This window comes from Lissotriton vulgaris, unplaced genomic scaffold (assembly GCF_964263255.1).
Source record: "Lissotriton vulgaris unplaced genomic scaffold, aLisVul1.2 SCAFFOLD_1371, whole genome shotgun sequence".
NCBI classification, from domain to species: domain Eukaryota; kingdom Metazoa; phylum Chordata; class Amphibia; order Caudata; family Salamandridae; genus Lissotriton; species Lissotriton vulgaris.
In genome coordinates this window covers 325129-347936 of record NW_028246465.1, presented here as the reverse complement: position 1 = coordinate 347936, position 22808 = coordinate 325129, and the positions used below count along the sequence as shown (strand labels likewise).

General features: G+C 42.5%; 1 protein-coding gene across 1 annotated transcript in view; it reads left to right on the top strand.

Moving 5' to 3' along the window:
• The window catches only part of LOC147665952 (adhesion G protein-coupled receptor L3-like), a 477982-nt gene that overhangs the window by 179889 nt on the left and 275285 nt on the right, over positions 1-22808 (top strand). Inside the window, exon 4 of the mRNA XM_086949385.1 lies at positions 15853-15915. Within this exon, the coding sequence (XP_086805511.1) occupies positions 15853-15915 (63 nt within the window). The remainder of the gene's footprint in view (positions 1-15852; positions 15916-22808) is intronic.

Here is a 22808-nt window from a genome sequence, read left to right as displayed (position 1 = left end):
CAAAACTTTGTTTTCAGTGCTTAATTTGGAAAAAACATAAGTCCCAGGGCCCTCATCAGGAGATCACCCCAGCGTGCACCTTCTATTGCCACTGCCGTCGCTGCCAATGACAGTACTATATTGGAAAACGGACACGCTAGATAAGAGCCACCTGTATGTGGTATTTGTTGACCTAAAGAAAGCCTTTAACTCCGTTCCTAGGGCTAAGTTGTGGGAAGTTCTGGAAAAGATGAGTTTTGCCTCTAACATTTTGTCCGTTCTCATTAGATTGCATGCATACAATACTGCTAGAGTCAGGTGTGGCAATTGCAGTGAGTTCACAGCCCCTTTTAAGATTGAAACTGGTGTCTGGATGGGTTGTTTGCAGGCCCCAACACTGTTACACTTCATATCAATGATCTAGAACATGGTCTAGACTTCCCCAGAAACAATGTACCCAAACTCGGCCTTCATAAAATTGTGACGCTGCTTTTCACAGATGACACATTTAAAATTTCTAAAAATCTGCGTGGTCTGCAGGCACTATCACTTTTTAATTTTCTGAGGTGGTCGTGGCCTTTAATTTAATATCAATAAAACGAAATTCATGGCTTTTAACCGTTATAAATCTACTAGAGCGACTATCACAGTGCAGGGTGACGCTCTAGAAAAAGTTCAGGAGTTCGTATTTGGGCTTTTGGTCTGATTCGCAAATTGACCTGGTCGATGGATATTAGGAAATGCTCTCTAAAACTCCAACAAGAACGCTAGTGCTGTAGCCAAACTGCGTAAGCCGCCCATGCATGCTCCCTAGAAGCAGTGGTGGAGATATACAATATAAAAGCGAAAAGTGCAGCCGTTAATGATGTAGAATTGTGTGGCCATGCCAAGAGTGACGACCTTGGTAAAACGGAAAATAGATTTGTGAGGAGCATTCTACACCTCCCGCAGAGTGCCCTTCACGTTCCCCAACTCCTGGATTTGGGGATTGTCCCTATAAATCAACGTTTTATATCTCACCCTGTTATGTATTACCACAGACTGTGGTCCATAGATGAAATAGAATCATATAGAGGTGTGATCAGGGCCCTTTTGAAATCTCCTGGTTGCGAGAGAATTGCCTGGTTTGCCTATCTCAGGGCTCTGCTTTATGAGACAGGCTTGCCTATGCTCTGGGATATCACTGCTTCAGAAAAACAAGTTCCTCACTCTTGTCCAAGAAAGACTGATGGAACATCTGTGGATGAGGGAACTGAAATTTGTCAAAACGGGTAGTGTAACAGACTATTTTCTAGACATTAAGCTCAGTCCCGCTTATGGCTTATTCTTTAGAATCCTTCCAGATCCCATCCCTTTCAAACTCATTTTAAAAAGGAGGTATGGGGTTCTGCTGTTATACAGCTTCTGTTTAAAATGGGGTGCGCAGTATTGTAACTCTGAAATGTGTCCCTCTTGCAATTTAGTGGAGGAAAGTCTATCCCACTTAAAATAGATCACAAAAACTATGGATAAGGCCAATATGTAAACTTTAGGGTTTTCGTCACTACTTTCAGGCACTACTCACTTTACGTTCTGGACACAAGAGAGGTAATTGTTGTTGGGATGACTACATTTCTGCATGCTGCTTGGATTAATTGTGTGCGCAGTGTTAAAGCGCTGAAGCAATGATGCTGTAAATATACACTTCTCTTTTCCGTATCTATGCTGAATGCTGCTCCAACCTTGCTGAAGTTCCTCATTCTTATATTTGTTTTATCATGTATTTATTGATTGTGGGGTTGTCGCTTGTATAAGAGTTCTGGTATTTACAGTTTATTTTATACATCGACTTTTACTTTGTTACCTGCTGCACTGTGTTTTATGGATCCTTGTATCCGAAAAAAACATTTTAAACAACAGACAATGTTCAGAATACCTAAAAATCCTAATTAACCTTCGCTCCTAGACATCATTCATGGAAACCCTGTCTAAATCCGGTGGAGCAGAATTCTGAGCAGTGGCATAAAAGTCAATTATTTTAAAAAAGGACAAGGAACTGCCGTCTTCTGTTCCTGCAGTGTGCTTGGCAAATGCCCCCTGCTGCCTAAGGAGCACAGCTCCACTGTACAGTGGCACCATTTTCAGTATAAAATGGTTAAGCATCTGCCTGACGGCATACGAGGTGCTGGAACACTTCCAAATGCCACCTGATCTCCAGCAGCAGGCTCTCAAAACAGGTGGCCTGAGGGCACTGCCAAGCTTATGTTTCCTACTTGGATGAATGCCACCCATTTCAATGGCTTATTTGTCGACTATTGTTGATTTCCTTGTTTGAAATGAAAGCCTTGCTGCTTGGAAATGGCGGGTCAACGGTTTATTGTGGAAGGGAAAAACACTTGTGTGCTGCATGGCAGAAATAGTGGCCAGTCGCATCTAATGTAGGGTAACTTTGCACAAACTTGAGGGACACAATTTAGTATCAGTTGAGCTGTTCTATGTTACCACAAAATGAGTATTCTATTATATGCCATCCCATACAGATCCATACATATACACAGGAGCTGACTCACAAAGGTGAATTATTACCCCAACTATAAATTCTCAGGAAAATGTGGCTGATCAACATACAAAGCCAGTAGACTACGTCATTCTCAGTGCAAGACAGCTCTGCCAAATTAGGGGGACACAAATGCGGTGACATCACTAGACAGATATACTCAACCAGCACCATTGGAAGCAGTAGGCGTTGCCACGTACAAAACCCCAATAACGTAAAGGGGGATTGAAGGGATGTGTAGATAAACCTGAATGTCACGAGCCATGATTCAGGCAGATCACCCAGCTTCTGAACCTTTGACCTCGAGGAACTCAGTATCACAGAGTAGGGAAAAATAAGACTTATAAATGCCAATTGACAATTCAAATAGTGTCTCTTGCTGTGTGAGTGGAGTACTCGAATGAGTATTTGTTTCCAAGAGTGGGAGGGGTATTGGCTTCCAGTGGCTTGCATGTACTGAGGGTGGTGGGGTGGGGGGACAAAAATAAAAGCAAAAAATAAATAAATTCACTGATCTTCCTAGCGCGACATCCTCCTCACTCGGGTTTTCTCCAGGCAGGCAGGCTCCAAAGTGGAACTGAGTAAAGTGCAGTAACCAATCCTGGCGCTGCTCTCATGCAGCATGAAAAAGCCCCTGGATTGGAGGGAGCGGCCTCCTTCAGGGTTCCCGAGGACACTGAAGCCCTATGCTGTCTCTAACCCAGCTGTCAAAGCATCTGGGTTTAAGAGGTTTAATATGCGCATGTCTTGGTGGACTTTGCAAGACAACCGTCCAAAAAGACATGCACACTTTAAACTTAAAGTGCCCTGCGCCATCAGTGCTTTCTACTGCTGCCTGACTGGCAGCAGCAGAAATCATAAAGCCCCGCCCCCTCCGACCTGATGCCCAGCTTGGAACGGGGTTTTAAAAAATAAAAATGTTAATAAATGAACTGTATTACCATTTTATTTTTCCATCTCTTGGGGCAATTTTTTAGTTGGGTGATGCTCCTCTGCCCTAATGGAGGAGCCACCCCTGAGTAAAGTCAATTTCTGATATAAGGTCCTATGAGGAAGGTCTAGGTCAATGGAAACCGTCAGTGCACACCCAAACTCGGACCTTACAAATGCATTATCATTCCAAATCTCTCAGAAAGTGGCTGAGGTTGAAATCATACTCGCCCCCCTCACGCCTCCCTTGAACACCCATTCACCGCCCTCCAGAGTTCTGCCTGGCTGGTGTCCCATTGGTGTTCTATGAATGCCTGCAGAGGCGCGTCAGGGTCAATAATGTCCTTCTTGGCACCCAGTTGATTTTTCATGTGGTGTCAAATGGAACATTACTGTGCGCTTGCCTGCTTATTTTTCTTTCTCTTCTTCGCGTACTTGTCTCCGGGAGGGCAGGCGCAATTTATCATCCGCCTAGGCCCTCGTTTTCCTCCGCCTTCTCTAACATTAGAGAAGGATCTTCGACCTCAAGCAGGTGTCCTCTCTCAGCCCACTGCTCTTGCGTTTGTTGTCTTTCGAGAGTCAACCATGCAGCATTTTCAGAAATGTCGCGAAAGGTACAGAGCAACGCCACTGGTCCTTTCGCATCCGGTGCCTGCTAGAAGGTCTGTGTATGAAGCATTAATGTCCTCTGCAGGGATGGAGGCTTACATCCCTCACCCTTCACTCTGAATCATTATAATTAATCTGAGTATATCTATTTTTAAATCTGTGTGTTGTTAAAATAATGGAGGAAATCAATGCCTCGAAGCATTAAATTTGAGCCACTGCGTGTTGCTGAGATTGGCAGCATATTTTAATTTCCAGAGGGAAAACGATTTTATATATTAAAATCTGCCTTGGTATTTCTGCTGATCGTTCAAAGACACCTCATTGACAATGCTTTCCCTAATGGAAAATAATCAATCCCGCCAAAACGCTAGAAGACTCATCAGTATGATTAATGCATATAGTTCTATAACAATGTGATGGAGATGAACAGGTGATGTTACACTTCACTCAGTCTCTCCTGTCCCTGTAATGATCCAGTGTGCTACCTAACTTACCATTCAAGTATTCCGAGGTAGGATAAAAGACCCTTTTCTGAGGATTTTAAACCTAGCTGTTTTTTTCTTCTATTTTTCTTCAATATCCTTCAACCATTGTTGGATGCGATAAAATCAGTCGCAACTCTTTTCGCCTGCTTACTAACTGGAAGGCATATTCTCTTGTCCACTGATTGACGTTCTCACTAACTGGAAGGCATATTGTCCTGTGCACTGATTGAGGATATCACTAACTGGGAGGTATATTGCCTTGTGCACTAACTGCGGTTCACATTAACTTCAAGGCATATTCTCTTGTGCACTGTTGATGTTCTCACTAACTGGAAGGCATATTGTCTTGTGCACTGAGTGAGGACATCACTAACTGGAAGGCATATTCTCTTGTGCACTGATTGACGTTCTCACTAACTGGAAGGCATATTGTCTTGTGCACTGAGTGAGGATATCACTAACTGGAAGGCATAGTCTCTTTTGCACTGTGAGGATATCACTAACTGGAAGGCATAGTCTCTTGTGCACTGTGAGGATATCACTAAATGGAAGGCATATTCTCTTGTGCACTGTAAGGATATCACTAACTGAAAGGTATATTCTCTTGTGCACTGATTGATGTTCTCACTAACTGGAAGGCACATTGTCTTGTGCACTACATGAGGCTCTCACTAACTAGAAGGCACATTTATTGTCATGCGTGCTGATTTAGGTTCTATGACTATTTCATGGGAGTAAGCCGTCTCGTGTATCACAAGGTGTCTTGTCTTCTAACATGCCAGTCGGTGAAATGTGAGTACATCTTCATTTTCCTGTACAGTGCCTTTAAAAAGGAAACATGGCGTGTTCCTTATTCAAGCTGACTGTAGAGCACGGATTGCCCCACCTCCCTTGCGCCACTTGCCCTCTTAAAGCACCACCTCCATTTCCAAGTAATCACTGGCTACGGAGAAGACCATCAGTGACCTCTGAGCTCTGGTCATGGCCTTCATTTCCTGAACAAGTCGAGCATGGAGTTATTTTGGATCCTTCATGTTGGCCATCCGCTAACCTGATCGCCGCGAGTGCTGGCCGATGAGAGGCGGGAATGAGCTCAGGACGAGGTCATTAGATACACAATTGGCAACTCCACAACTCGTTATTTGATGATTATGTTTTATTGCTGTTTACGTTCTTACCTGAGCGCCTACTGCGGAAGCACAGATGGCTGGATTCAATGTGGGATTTGACGGAGTAATAGCAAGCTGTTATGATGCTGCGTATGCCCGATGGAAAGACACGTGTTGACTTCTGGCACTTCATATGATGTGAAAAGTCATTCCTTCTCTGTCCTAAACAACATATTGGACCCTTTGGTTCAACAGCTGTTTATTACTGTATTCCTAAGTACTTTGAAAAGCACAAGTCTTTCTTCTTCCACATCAGTTTATGGGTGTTGGATACCTTCTGATAGAGAGACTCATGTAGCACTGTTAGCATACATATAACTAGTGCATACGGGCATACCAAATGGAGCACATCTGTTTAGTTTGATGATTCTTGTGCTTTATTTCAAAGTTACTTTCACAAGAAGCACTACACAAAACACATACAAACTGACAGTGTCTGATTACAATGAGAACAATTGATCATCCTGTATCCCAAAAGCATCTTGAATTCTGTTCATGACTGAGGCATATGTTGGCCACCTTAATGGGGCTTTGCGGGGGGGTGGCCGACCGGAGGGAGGCTTGCCCCCCCGGGGAATTTTGGGGCCCCGGGAGGAAGGGTGGGGGGAAGATTAGGCAGGGAACAGGAAGCACAGATTGGGCTGGTTGGGCTGGTCAGGGGTAATTGGGCTGTCTTGGGCTCCTTTTGGCCTGGGGGTTATAAAAACGGCCATCTTGGGTCACTGTGCACCATTTTGTGGGACAGTGACCCAGCAGCCGAGCTGACCAGGGACTCTCTGAGGATTGGGGCACACCTCTCAACATGTTTCAGAGGCCCTTGCTAAAATGTGCTTAGAAAGTAACTAACCTCACGAAGCCCCATCAAATCCAAACAGGTAAAAATGCCTGGCATTAATTCAGACAACATTTGCTTAAAGCACTGAGAAAAGAGGCAAATTGAATAACATAAACGCATTAGGACAAAGAAGAGACGTGCCACGTCCAGCAAGGGCTGCTCTTCCTGTATCCTGTAGCAGCGCTGTATGTCTGCGGCTGTGGAACAGATGGTGGAAGAGCATTGAGGACAGTCTAAACTATTTAGACTGATGGATGCGTTCAGGCAAGCACAGCCAGTTATAGCTCTGGTTGTCAATCTTGAGGAACAGAAACATCTGAAAACAGTAGTGGCTAATTGCATGCAACAGATAGCAGTATATATGTGCAATGTCCCTAGGAGACTTGCAGTACTGTAATCACAGAGCAAGCTTTGGCACTACTCTTCCTCAGCAGGACAATGCACCTGCCCAGGAGTGAAATGTGTAGGGGCAGCAGGATTTAAATGTATGTATTGTCGTATGTGTTCAAGCATAGAACAGCACACACCATCCAACTGGAGGGAGTGCAGAGCATGGTATTCCTTCCGCACCACCATCTCTTAGATGATGTTTTCATATTAAGATTCTTTTCAATATATTATAATAAATATCAATGACTCTTTTCATAGTCATACACCAGAAATGAACCATCCATCAAGAAATTTAATAGCTCTTCAGCATGTAAATAGGTATGTATCTTTTCGTGCAGGCACTGGATCATTGTGTTGGTGATTTGGGACTTGATTACATCAAAGACATTTGGAGAACAGCAACTTTTGTAGCCCAAAGGTGGTTTTTGTAGGTGCATTTTGAGTTTTTATGATTTTAATTAGTTGGGTGGGGAGTTTATGTTGTCCATTTCAGTCCAAATGTTATGAAATGCCCAGGTGCTTCATATGATTACACATTTACAATTTTGTGATGTAATAAATTGGGTTTCTAGGTGAGGACTATATAACTACCTCAAGTAAAAATCACAGCCCTTGTCAGGTTGAACCACTAAAGTCACTATTAAAACCTGAGCTTGACCCCCTGGTAGCTAGGGCACATAGACAACAAGCTTAAGAGGCAATGAGTATAGTATGTATGCAGTACTAAAACAGTAACTACGTCAAAATGCAAAACAATAAAAATCCCTTATCAAATTAGAAAAAATGAATACAATTTGATAAGCAAAATAACACAAAAATGACAAAAATCCAATATTGGGAACCAGCGATAGTCATTTGTAAGGTTTTAAGTAGAAATCGCACCAAGAAGCACAAAGTGTCAATGATAGTCAATAGAACATGACCTAGGCACAATTCAACTTCGCCTGTGAAAGATTACAGGTCATTTACATTAACCAGGTTCATCCTGGTCAAAACCGTTACCCTCTGACTTTAGTCCTTTAAGTTCCATTTCACCACTGGAGTACACTTGTAAAGCCAACCAGGACCTCAGAAGAGGCACTTAGAAACTCACAGGTGTCATGCAGAGGCACAGCAGGGCCCAGTCCAGGTCCAGGTGACACTGACCAGCCGGTTGGCTGTAGGAAAAGACCTCTTGTAGCTTGTTGTGTCCCTGTAGCTTTTACAGGAGTTCAGCCTTATGATGCTTGGAGCCCTCTTCTTTGTCCTGGGTACACGAGGGAGAGCAGGACCAGGCTGCTTGGTCTTCTCATGTCTCAGACAGCAGGTTCAGTCTTCTTCCGATCTTCCACAGGTCTTGGAGTATTCTGAAGTAGGTTCCTGGATGTGCCATATTTATGCCTGGCACAAGCTAGTGGTTGGAATAATTTCTATGTATGCCCTAACCATAGCGGTAGAGGTTCCTATGGTAACCTTACCCACTTTGGGCATTTCCAAGATGGCCAAAGTCTTCAGCCAAAATAAACTTGGGCTCTGATGGCTGCGGCTGTTTGAGGGCAGTGTACTATGCTGATCCCACTTTCCGCCTACATCTAACACCAAAATGCAGTTTGAAATGCAGTCCCTGTATACAGACCAACCTAAGAGACAGACGTCTGGTACAATAAAGTGGAGCTTTCAGAAACAAGATAGTGTATACGCACGTTCTTTTGGCATTCTGTTTGCCTCCGTTGAAGTCCACCCAGAATGTTATGCCAAACAGCCTGCCACACTGTAATGTCAAAAGAGGTCCATTGTGATTGGAGCCTGACTGACTGGGAAGAAAACCCAGGGGCCCTGCTTAGGTGCCAGCTAGCATTTGACTGTGACATGTGAGGCCTCTTTGAAGTGCTCCCCAAGAGTCATATGAAAATCCCCAGCAGACCTATCACTAAGGATGTGCCATTCAAGCAGAACCTGGCACTTTAATGTAAAAAAGTATCCACGCAGCTCCTTTGCAAATTCTGTCAGGTTCAGATTTAGAAGGTTCATCTCTTCCCTTTCAGGTAAGCCTATTTATTGTTCTGCTCCTGGCAGCAAGTTCACACCCCATTCATGTTGATTTAAATGCTAATTCTAGGCTGGATGAAGTGGGAGAACAAAATGCTGAATTAGCTTCGAGGGACTTTGGGCAGGGCAAAGGTAACTTTTTGATAAAGTTACCTTTCTGTAATATTTATGACAAATCCAGCTTCATCATCGAATCGGACTTTTAACATCTATTAAAAAGGGATGTTTAATTATTGTCTAACTAGTCACATTCCTGAGATATGGGATAAGAATTTAGTACTGCAACCCATTGTTTTCTATGGAACAGACAAACCTTTTACTGTGAAAATAGCTTTGAATGCATTTTCACTGATAGGAAATGTTTAACATTAAACATTTACATATCCTACTTTTAAATATCACGCATCATGCCTTTTTGGGCAATTAGGCCTACTTATGAATATTTAAAAGGAAGGTTTAGGCCTGTCAAATGAGTTATTCTGACAGGTCGAATTTACAAATTAAACCTGAAAACCCAGGCTAATGGTCATAATTACAATGTCACTGTACTGGATGGCACATTGGGTGCTGCAGTCCTCTTGTAACTTTTCATTTACAGGCCTTTGATACATGATGGTACTGTACATTAGGTAATTTAAAAATAAATGGCAATCAGGTGTATGACAACTCCATCATATTGAAAGGAGGAGCAAAGCGCTTTAACTCTGGTTAGCAGGGGTAAGGTGCACAGATTTCTATAGCTAGCAAAAATAGTGGTCAGCAAAAAGGCAAACAAATTCAGGGTGACCCTGCAGTAAGGGCAAATTTCCAACATTTGAGAATTGATGGAGTTATAGAATCCTTGGAAAATTGGAACATACATTTTTGACTGTAGTAGGAGTTGTGGGCAATCAAGATTGGGCTACAGGCACCAAACACAGACAGCAAGCACACATACGTGAAATATCAGCAGTGCTTCAAATAGGGTGGGAGAAACTGTGTTTGGCTGTATTTTAGACAGTGTTGGTTGAATGAGTACTGTGAGGGTGAGTGCTATAATTTTTCGTTTATGTGTAACTATGTGAATTATACATGCAATACAGCAGCTGTTTGGCAACGTGTTGTGCACTTTTTCGCTCCAAGGACTATAACAACACGTCATACAGGACATAAGGGTTTCAATAAACAGTAAATGCAGACATTTTCTAAAATGATTCTTGCTTGGTCACGTTATGTCGTACTTTTATACTGTATACTTGAGGCTGCTCTCAGGCTTGTTCAAAATTGAAGTAAAAGCGCACTCTCGGGGAAGTGCTGAAAGCCAACTGAAAAATGGTAACAGATAAATAAATAAAGTACACGGCTGTGGAGGATCACAACTTAACAGAGTTTATTTTTGTGTTGCAAAACCTCTCTTGCGATGTGTTTTCTCCATTTCACTTTGCTTGTATTCTTTAATATCAGAAATGTAGGTTCTTTGTAGGTGTGTTGCTATAGTGTATCAAGCATCTGAAAATAGACTAACCTTTACTGTGTTAGTTTAACAATGTTTATGTTTGTGTTGTAAATATTGTGAGTTGAACTACGCCCAGGTGGCCAATTTAAGGCTACTCACAAGGAGAAGGGAGTTACTTTAATCTATGATGGTCATTAGCAGTACTTAATTTGAGCCGGTGGTTTCCAGTGCTCGGCACCAGCACTTAATTGTCAACACCAGCACACATGTCAGTCTTCCACATGGTGGTACTGTTTATCTTATTTAGAGATGAACACAACAACAGTTTATAAAGTCATTATACATAAAAAATTACTAATACCCACCGCCCAAGCAATTCGAATAGCTTTCGGGGACTGGAATAGTCTGGATTGTCACACTTGTAGTGATGGCTAGTAGTTGTGTTTTACATTGATGTTGGCAGTGCCGGCAGGGGGTATGAGTGGTGCGAGCTGAAGTGGCCTCCTAACGAGGGTCCTGGCACTTACTTTATTTTTTTACAAATTAGGCACTGTCATCAATCAGGCACCATTTTTGGTTCTCACAGAATTGAACTCAGTTAAGGTATGACTCAATAGAGAGGAAACCCGACTAGGCAATGCTGTGCTTCAGAGGCAAGGTAAGCTTTGGGCACTACATGTGGGCCGTAAGAATTTGGGCATTTTATGGGTAGGTTAATACCACCCAGGAACAACAGTGCTTCTATCACTCAGATGTTGCAATCTTTTCTAGCCCTTGTACACGCTCATCAGCTAGGATATGAATAATAATGAGAATTGATGCTGGTAATTGGTTGGTCCAATGCGGCAGTGACATCCAGCGATGTAGTGCGTCGTAAACAGTTGCCCGTCTAAACAATGAAGAGTCTGGAACTATATTTGAAGGATCTTGTCTAGTATTAGAGTGAAAGCATTTCATCAGGCTCTTCGGGATCTCCTCTGATAATACAGGTGTTCAAGTTGGACGAGATATTTTTTTCCTCTTCGTTTAGTGCTCTGCACCCCAAAGAGATGTTTTGTGTGCGTCGCGCGCGCCGGCATGGTATGCTTGCAGTACCCTACCATGTCATTACGAACAGCCCTGAAGGGAGCAGCAATTCTCCGCTCTCCATGAAACTGGTTTCGAAAAGGGCTGCGAGCAACAACAGCAAATGGCGGCGGGGAGATATATTAATTATTTGGAATATGCCCCACAAGGGGAATCAACTGCTTTATTACAGCGCTAATATAACTTGAAACTGGAAGGTTACTCTGGCTGATATCGTAATCTATGTGTCATTAACTCGCCTTGTTTAGAAAAAGAGATAAACAGCCTTGTAAATGGTTACAGTAAATACATGAAACATAACAGCATGCATAATAGGAAAGTTTCACTGTCAACAGTAACCTGAGCAGCTACTAGAGAGGGATAAAGTCAGCAGGTATTCAGCATAATGTGCTCTGTTGTGCACAACTATAAATCTCTGTGAGCCGAAATGAAATGCAAAAAGCCACAGGGCCAGAGAATTGTGCATTCCTGCTGGGCTGTGATTGTTTATAGAGTGCAATAGTACTGAGGTATGGAAGCACTGGGCCGGAAGGGACAGTAGATATTGTCCTCTTTCAGCAAGACCTATGGAAGAAGGGTTGAGGCCAGCTCTGAACATAAAGAAAGGTTAAACAGAGGGTTTTTTTGATATCTATTACATTAAGGGAGATTCAGATTTAGAGCCAATGTCTCGCCTCAAAGAGGCAAGCCCCAGGTATCAGAGACTCTTTGTGATGGTCACATAATCTCGGAGGCAGATGGAAACTGAATGTGTCCTATCGAAATATCATATTATAAATAGAAGCAAAGGCCACAGAAGTTATCAGTTGAAAAAAGATATGCTTTTTTATATATTGGGGTATTATATGGAATCTAAACACATATATTAATAAAGATAGGGAGGAGAAAATGGCAATTATTAATGGCGAAACACCGCATCAAAGTCGAAAATAAGTTTGTATGTTGTAACAAAAATGTTATAGAAACGAAGGATACCACTAAAATTAATCATGTTTTTGAAAGTGCTCAGTAAAAGAGTTAACACACAGTGCTAGTGGTGCCAGGTCTAGCCCAAAATGTGACGGAAAAAATGAATAAGCGTTGATAGACATTTTTGATATGCAACACTGAAGAAGTCACAGATACATTTATTAGATGAGTCCACGAGATATCTCAATCACACTCTATGTTTGGAACAATATGGAGAAATATCGTTAAATCTGTATATGTTGATGATGTTTTCGGCAATGAATGAATGAGGCAAAATAAACTAACTATGCACTTGGTAAATAGCTTGGCTATTAGAAAGAATGCACTGTCTAACTTGTCTCTTGGTTAAAAAAAGATTAGGTAGTCCAATAGGTGTAACAAAAGAGACTAAAGTCAACGACTAGAACTTGGCCAGGGTGGTCAAATTGCCCAAACTCATAAGCCCCCAAAGAGCATGTATCTGATGTAGGAGCTGCAGACAGAGTACTGCATGGAGGAGCAGGGCATGAAACTACTGATCAAAAGAGGAGCACTACACAGCTTTCAAATCATAGTAAGGAAACTGTTATACAAGATTGCCACATGCCTGTAATAAGAAAGCCGATTTCATCAGTAGCGACAGAGTGTATGTTTATATTCTGTGTAACACCCCCATGTTTAAAGGCATGCTTTTTTTTATTGATACCTTCTGTGTACAGTGTTACTTTGTGGTAATATGTATCAAAGTTCCACCAAGGGTTTATGAGAACCCCATTATAGTTCTTCATTTTTGCATTTGTCTTGGGAGTGCCCTGTAGTGAATGAGTATTGGCTGAGAGTGCTGGCCCGAGTGAGGACTGTGGTGTGGATTCCTGTGGACTTGGACCCTGCTGCCTGACTGTTGGGTGACATCTGAAGGCTGAAATGTCAGAAAACGGCATTTAAATTCTTACACTTGGTTGAACTACTCCCCAAGCGATGGGCTGCAATCACATGGATGGGTACATTGGGATCTGAGTGTAGGGAATGTGGCAGAGTAAGTGGTGACTTAGGAGATACGTCTGAAGTGGCGCAGACATGATGGTAAGGCTGAAGAGAACCTGGGGTGTGGCGAGACTCCTGGTTGGGTTCATGAACCCTGAGGGTGCTCAGCCATGCTCCTCCTCGGATCAGCAAGTGTCTCTTGCCACTCATGAGGACTTACTTGGGCAGATGTGGCGATCCATACTGAAGTTTCTGGGGGACTAAGCAGATATTATATATGATGTATATGCAACTGTGCAATTTGGGCATATTTTTACTACAATAAAGAATTGGTCCTACTGGATGAACCTACCTTATCTGTGACATGGTTGAAGATGCTGTTGGTTTTATGACAATTTTTTTTATGTTTAAAATAATAGAAATAGTTTTTTAAGTCCCGTTATCGTTAGGTATAGTTATACTATCTTACTTTACATTTAAAAAAGCCTTAGAAATTCACTGAAAGGAACACAGTTTACGGTTAAGTTGCAGTTAAATGAAAATGTTGGTTTACACGTAATATTTTAAAATAAAAAAACAATGAAATTAACCAATTAGTTAACTAAAGTAACTATAACTCTTACCCTCGCCATGCTGTACATATGATCTCACATGTTAAGTCATGCATTACATGTTCTGACATCATTTATAAAATCACTGATGAAATATGAAATGACATCATTGATAAGATCACTGTGCACAAACACAAAATACCCTCAACGACCACACCAGCCTTTGCCTGATTCCAAGATCATTTGTAAACTGCCACTTGCAAAGAAGTTCATCAGAGAAAGGTTTTTAAAAGAGTATATTTTCTGTGATCTGGCACCTACTGGCAGTGAGTGCACAATAACAAATTAATTCAATATTGGTTTGCTGATTCAAAGAAGAATATTGAGGTACAAAATACAAGCACATATCTTCAGATGAAAAAGATTGTCTATTACCAATACCGATTAATCAAAGTTTTTAATGTATTTGTTTGGTGAAAAGACCTGGAAATATTTATATCACATCTAAATCAGGCGTTGGACACACATCTATTCACAAGGAAAAAGTTGTATAAAATGGGCCCTCAATCAGAAAAGATGTAGTAGTGTACATTAATAAATTGATACGTGATGAGATGGAGTTAACGTAGGGCTGACGATAAACTTTTATAAGTCTCCAACCCGAAAAAGCAGACTGGTGGCTGATGCAAGTTTATGCTCTACAAACAGACAGTACTGTAGAACAGAATCATAATTCCTGAGCACATAATAGTGGATAAGTGAGAGTGACTGCAGTTGATTGACCAGATTTAGAATTTGTCCCAAGGATGCTTCATCGGTGCCTACCTTTACAATATTTAAAATGGAGAGGAGAGGTGACTGTTCTAATAGTGAATACATATAGACCCTGGAAGCAGTCTTCAGTCAGTTCTGTGAATCATAAGGCATTCCTTAAAATCCATGATAGAGGGAAGACTAAATTTCCAGACCTGTTCATTTACATTTGAGTCATAACTCGAGTGGGTGGTCCCAAGAGTGATTTGTGAATAGTTGCTGTAATTTATTCTTAAATTCTGTATCGGTTAAGCAAAAATAAGTCCAAAGGGAATAGATCACACTCTAATGCCAGAATTTCTATAAACATTTTTAATGTAGGGACCATGTGATCAGCCAAGCTCTATAAAGATTTTTAATGTATAGATAATGTGATCAGCCAAGTGAGCTGTAAAAGGTGCAGCTTTATCTATTAGAATTAATGAAATCCAGGGTCAGGGATGGGTTTCGGGAAGAGGCTGTCAGGGAACCAGCTACTATCTCTGGTTACATTTTACAACCTCTGACACTACCCTTGCGGCTGGTGCTCTCCAGATGCGTGATGGCAGTGTTATGTCCTCAACATAACTGGACTTTAGGATCCCCATCTATGTCCTGCATTTTCCCCTTCTTGGTCCTTGTTTGGCCCCTCACAGCAAATGGGAAGCTGTTTGGCATCCTTGTGACGTGTCTTGGTTTCAAAGTGGGCTGTGTATCTTTTCCTCAAGCCCGCGCTTTGATGACTTGACTAAACATTAATGAGACTAAGCAATTATTGTCATCCAGCACTGACTCAGAAGAGTTTGTCATTCAAAAAGATATTCACAGGTGACAGGAAGGTTACAACATCATGACACATAGAATGCCATCTAAAAAGGAGGCGAGTGTTTGCACACACTGTTAAACACTCAGAATCAACCGGCCCTGCTGGATTTTGTATCTCACCCTTGCCTCTAAGAAGGACATTTTCTTTCATTCTTCAGTAAGACTCTGTTGTTGAATGTAACTTGTTTGGAATACGTGATTTGCATATTGTATTAAGGAGAGTGCCCTTATTATTCTTTTTTTAAAATGTGGCATTGTGTTTGTTTACAGGACAACTTCCCTATAAACCTCCCCAGAATCACCTCGATCCTGAACCGGAGCGGCCATCTAAAGGTAAGACGCCAACTTAAGATGTACAACTAATTATGTGTATAGAGCACATATGTGTGAAAAGCATATTGCTGCGGCTTCCTTATCTCCATATGGGTTTTAACAGCCACTGGAGCCATTTTCTGAGAAAATAGCATGGCATGCAAAAGCATATAGGTGCAGTACATCATTCCAGGTAAAGCACACCAGATTGCTGTTCTTCACAGTGACTTTGGCCCTCAGAACTGTGATAGATTGCTCTACGATCACTATGAAATTGCAAACAAAGTCACTTCTCTTCTCCCTGAAGCTTCTAGTCCCTAAAGCAGTAAATGCAGTTTATGCATCCGGTCCGGGCAAGGTGCACCAGTACCAGCGTTTTCTGCTGCCCCCACAAATGGCAACCTCAAAGAGCTAAATAATGGTCTGTTTCTGTCATCAAATGTTACCCATCATTTACCAAGGACAAACACATGACCCAGATACACCTAGAAATAAAAGGAAAAAGCAGTATAAGTTCCCCATGAAAAAACAAAAATGTAGGAACGTGAATCGTGACAAAAGGTAATTGATCGGTGAGACTTCTGGCATCAGTGTGTATGGTGTTGTTTCTTTATCAGATGTCTTAAATCCCTATATTCTCACTTATTTGTTGCCATTCTGTTGGGTTATATAGATGCATGTGGGTGATAGAGAGGCAGTTCCAGAAATCTCCAAAGTGGATATTGGCTAGAAAAGTTTACCCACAACAAGAGAGACGGGAATGGAGAGTGGGACACAATGAGTCGCTGAAGTTTGTATAATTTGCAATGTATCTGCTTTTGAGGCACATATTAATACTGTAAGAGCAGCAGCAAACATGTTCCAACCGGAGGGAAAACACACCAGTGGAACGCTTGAGGTGACAACCTTGTTTGCACTGCACCTGTTAACGAGCATTTGCCCTTTTTTACTCGTGCAGACCATTTACTCCCCACTCCCTTCCAGAAAGAATCTGCAGTAGACATTACGTCAGTGCATAATTGCTGGGGTGCCTTCAGAGGCCGGATCTGGCCTTGATTTAATGCCCACTTAAAGTGTAATCGTGGCCAACCTAACCCTGACTTTAGTGTCTGCCTTGATCATTTTCTTATTAGAGGCCTTCGGGTTACATTTATCGAGCTCTGTTTTCAGACAACATTGATGGACTTTTCCATTCCCACAGCGGATGGTGGCAGCTGCCAGAAACTGGGGCCCCTGCTGATGGCACTCAGTAGGATGGACCAATACTAATGCGAAGTGACGGCCATTTTGTTTGTCTCCTTAGCTCCGGAGACAAAGGCTGCGTAATAAAACGAGCACGCAGATGTTATTGTGCATAGTTAACCAGGCTAACCAGGCCAGACCCTTTGTGTGTCCACATATGTTTTGCCGGCGGGAGGCGGGCGCAAAGGGAGTCGCCTTTACTAATTTATAGCCCTTTTCCTTTTGAAATATTTATAGGGCAAATAAGTATTTGAATTCCTCAGACAGGCGAGGACCATGGAAAGCTGTTAAATTAATAAACACCTATGGCACTTTATCAGGGGAAAAAAACAAAAAAAGCCGTAGTTTGGCATGACTTCCGGATGATTTGTGCAGCCTATCGCCCATCACACCTGCTGTAGGGACGATAAATGGGCACTTAATAACCAAACAATGTGCAAGCCCCGTCCATTAGAGCTTCATCATGTCAGATGTAATCGTCTAATACTGGACGTCAAATACATAATTGATGTCCAGCGGCCCGCGGGACTGGGGCCGTGCAAATGTAGAGTCCATTAATAGCAAAAAGCGTTCTATCAGATGGTGTCCAATTTTTTTCACCATTGTGTCATCTGCTCTCATTTAGCACTGCTCTAATGCTTCTGGAAACACCATCATGTCGATATTTGTGGTACCAGAGGAGATGGCTTCTCCATTATAAAGAATATGTCATAGTTGCAACAGGCTTGCATCTGATCTAGAACTGGAATCGTACAAGTTAAATGTAACTTCATTTCAAGATGAGGAAATATTATATTTTCCATCGGTGAGACCAGCAAAAAAGGGTGGGGCTTATTTATGAGAAGTGTCGCCCTATGTGAAAGAGCCTGCGTCACCCTATGCCTGCCATGAGGCAGGCGTAAGATTTTGATGCAATGGCGTCCTCGAAATGACGCACTGAAATCCTATAGATTTCAATGCACCACTTCTACAAGGCTTTGCTGCGGGGGAATGCCCACTCTGCATACATTATACCTCACGCAGGTATAATGTAGTGCAGGGGTTTACGAAGTGTTGCATGTGCCTAGATGCATCACTTCGTAAGTATGGCACAATGTGGCGCATTACTTACGCCACCGCCGCGTCACAAAAAGTGATGCAACTGCAGCGTAAGTGTGACACAAGGGCTCATAAAAAAGTCTCTGTGTTTCTTTGACTCTCGTGCATGGGAATGTCTCCTTTGTATGCAATGTGATGGGACCAAAGTGCTTCACACTTGATAGGAACGGAATGGCTGCATTTGCAGCCAGGGACGGACTAGGAACCCAAGCAGCCCTGGCAATTTTTGTCACACCAGCCCCTGTATGCATACATGCCAACCCTCCCGATTCAGGCGGTAGACTACGAATTTCAAGGCAGTCTCCCGCCTCCCAAATCTTGCAGGCAAAAACCTGATTCCTCTGTGGGCTTCAGCCGGGACTGTTCTAGTGGGACTTCTAGTATTCACTGCCAGTTACCTGCTACTGCAGGCCAGTGCACAACATTTTTATCATGCTCTCTTTGCTTGCTAGAGAACTTTCTCCGTGCTCCTGGCAGGCAAGGGGTTACAAAAAAAATGTATCTGCATGTCTGATATCCGAACCTGCAGCAGTACACCTTCAAGTCCCATACATGACACTAGACCTGATTCAGGCCTTCTTAGAAGTCAATAATCTCCTGATTATTTCTCTAAAATCTCCCACTTTCCTTTTTTCTAAAAAGTTGTCATGTATGTGTACGGCGCATAGTGAGTGCAGCGAGTGAGCCTGACCACTACAGGAAGAGTTTGGGGGGTACTCTCCTCAAGAACATTTGTGCAAAAATGGCGCATTTTACAACACATTTTTAATTATATATTCAATTGTATCAGCTCTTAAAGCATAGTAAATGATGACCTTACAGTGCACCAGGATTCAACAATCTTTGAAGGTGCTCTTCAATGATTCCCTCCCTATCACATCCAGCAGTGCCTCTCATCTGTCCATAGCCCTCTCTCACATGTATTTCATTTGTTTTATAGTGCCTCTAATACCAGTGTAGGGTGTTGGAGCACTTTACCTCACACACAAATACTGAGACAATGAATAGTAGGTGTGTAAATCAGTGTATAGAAAATGTTACAAAGCGGAAGGGGACCACAAGGTGTAGGATTCATATGTCATCCATACTGGTAGGCATTTTTTACAAGTGCTTCAGGTGGAGAAGCACAAACCCAGGAAACAGAACTTAACACTAGGTTGGGGTTGGCTTTACTAATAAGAATTTGTTTCTATCCAAACAAACCCTTTTGTTGAAACATTAGGATAACAAAAGACAAAAAAGATATAACTTTCTAACCTGTACCATGTAGTTTGCATGTTGCTCTTTGATGACACTTTAAAGGTCACTATGTTAGATTATGATTGTAATTTATGAACTGTGCAGTAACAAAAGGGTCTCTGTGACAAATGCAGTAACCCACTAAACTGTTCACATAATATACTGTTCTGTGATCTACATGCTGCTTGTCCTTTGCAGCAGGCATATTAATCCTCTGCGCTACCTTAGAGGAGTCAATACTGGCACTCAATCTCTCTCCAGCAGATACATTAATCACCAGAGTTAGCTTGACAGTTTTATTGTTGCCTGAAAAGGAACTCTGCAGGTTTTTTTTTAAAACTTCTGTACTGCTACAAAAACCAGCCCCCCTCTCTTGCAGCCTCTTGGGGAAACACCCGAGGCTGGATATGTGCTGTCCAGCCTTGATTGCAGCTTTGAGAATCATCACTGACAAGTCCATTTTCAACTCTATGACAGATAAGAGTGGAGCGTTCATGTCACATGCACTCTGTGAGTGTATGTGCGAGCGCACTTTTGTGCATTGAAAGAATCAACAGGCCTAAAGAATATAGGGCCTTATGTATAAAATGCAAAATAAATGGTAAATTATGATAATGATTCACGATTTGCGATTTCTTATTTGGAATGTACTAAATTGAAATCTGTAAAAGTGGTTGCAATTTTCCCACTGACTTCTACTGAATGCATTGATATTTTGTAAACTGACCTATGTACTAATAGGTCTGTTCTCAAATTACAGAATCATATTGTGTCAAAATTCAACTTAATTAATATGTATGAGATAGGTTGTAAATTGCTATCTTTTATTTTTTTTAATGCAACCCTTTTACCCTAAAGAAAAACGGGATGTGTTTAAAAAGAAATAAAATATACACAAACATGCTTTAGGAGTAGGTAGTGCTCGTAGCTGCTCCTAAAAAGTGTCTTTGTCATCATTCACAAATGGGAATGAGTACCAACGAAGGAGCCCTTTTCTATTTGCAAATGATGTGCTATCTTCTTTAATTTGTTGGTAAAATATTAATGTTTTGTGATCTGATGTCGGTTGCAAAACACTAATGCATACCATAAGGAATTAGTATTTGAAAGGGATGCCCTAACAAACCCCTTCCAAATACTGATTCCTTTTTGTTTACATAACCCATTTAAAAATTAATGATGCAGAAAACCTTTTATAAATTGTTACTTGGGTTTTGTACTTTCTAAAAAGTGTTTTAGCATTTACAAACCCGCAGATTTACTCTCAGATTCCTTTCAGAATGTGGGATGGTTCTCTGTTTATAAGTCAGACCCCCCAGCTTATCGCGATTTCGCGATTCACGAAAAAATCGCGAAATCGGCAGATTACCGCGATGGCCGCGATAATTACCATATTGGCCGCGATATTTAGAAAAGTGTCTCTACCGGGAGACAGCAAAACAAACAATGCGTTTGATTGGCTGTGCGCCGCCACCCCTCCCCCCCACTCGTGTGTGTAAGCAGCTTCCCGGGACACACACAGTGAGTTTTTGAGCTCTGCATGCCGCACCCAGTACTTCACAGGTCATTATGCCAATCTCCCCTTGCGCCAAGGGACTGGAGTTACCATGGCAGCGCACTGTGAAATCAGATCGCTGTATTTATAGCAGACACCGATACAGCAGGACCCCCAGAGAGACGCAGAGCCCTCAACACTACGATCCTTAGTCCAGGCGAGACTCGCTGAACAAAACTGCTGCTTGTGCTCCAGCCGGACTCGGAGACCGGTTTATGTTAAAGGGAATTGTGTGTGCGTGGGGGGAGGAGGGAGGCAAGGAAGGATAAGTGAACTTCCTGGAGATTTATAACCAGATATCTTTACTCGTTCTTAGAAAACAAAATGTAAAGAAAGCTACAGGCGAGCTGGTAAAATATTGCACTGATAGCATGTGAGAAAAAGAAGTGTTCCACACCTCAGCAATGGAAGTATCCCGCACACATTAACCACAAGAGCCGTCTCAATTCCAAAGACACCAGGGTGCATGGCCAGACGAGGCTCAAGCACCAGCAACCAGATTGCTTTTAGGAACGGGGGCAGGTGGTTTTGAAGCAAGGATATAATAGTCGATCAGTTATTTTACTTGTTCATCTTCTGTCCTCTTATCAACCCTCGCTTCACACTCATAAGACCACATAAGAACTCTTGGGAGGCAGGCAATGACATCCAGAAATGAAGTGTTTCAAAGAATTCTTTCCTCATGAACTGTAGGAAACAAAATGGCATGGGTAAAGAAAAGGTGGGTGTACCTAACCCTGAGTGGGCGAGCGTTTGTAGCCTAAAGCCCAAAGATGGTGGTTCACTTTAAGGAAATACAACTTTAGTAGGCTGCAATTCCACAGCCACTATAAACGCTTGTACTCTCTTCGCCAGGGTTTGGGTCAATGTTTGTGATAAACTATCTGTCTGGGGAATGCACACCACTAGTTAGCTATGAGAAGCAGCGCATTCCCTACATCCAGGTTAAGGTCAGCCCTGCCAACTCCTGGGGAGGGCTTAGAAATATATCTAGGAAGACCAATCATATTCAGGTTCATGTCTGATAACAAGCGGCAATAAAACTTGAATTAAGCAGAAGAAACACTTTATCTTATAAACAATATACATGGGTTAGGGGCATATTTTTCTTTTATGGCTGGAAGGGGGGGCCGCATTCTTTTTATCCTTTCCAGGCCGGGCCCCCTGGTTACGACCTGTGAAGCGCCTTGTTGTGGGTGTCGTGAGTTGCACGGGGGGCTCCGTCCGCAGTCTAGACTCGCAGCGGGGCTTCTAAGCCCTGGCACAGCCCTCCTAGGAACAGGACTCATTTCCGCATCATTTGTACTCTGCGCCTGCCCCTCGGATCCCAGGCAGGAGCCATGATTTCAGAGGCAGGAGAGCTTTGGGGGCAGAAACCAGACATGTAGGGGGGGTCAGGTGTGGGTGAGTGCCTGTTACTCAATCCCTGCATTGCATCCGCGCTGGGGTGGCCCTGATGGAGACAGGGATGTTCTCCCAGATTCTGGGTACACGGATGGAGGAGGCCTGTTGTCTTGTTTTGTCTTGTCTTTATTTCACTTCTTAGGAGGGCACAGGTCCTAAAAAACAGAAGTGAAGGGGGGGTCTAACCAAGTTAGGCACCATAGCGCGTGACATCACATTGAGTGACATCATTGAGCGCGACATGGCACATCGCATCACAGCAAGTGGCATCCAGACCAATGACCTCACAGGAATTGACATCACAAAATGTGACACAAAGTTTTAGACCTCACACTTCTGTTTAGCCCAACTGGCAGATGAAAAATTGCAATTCCAA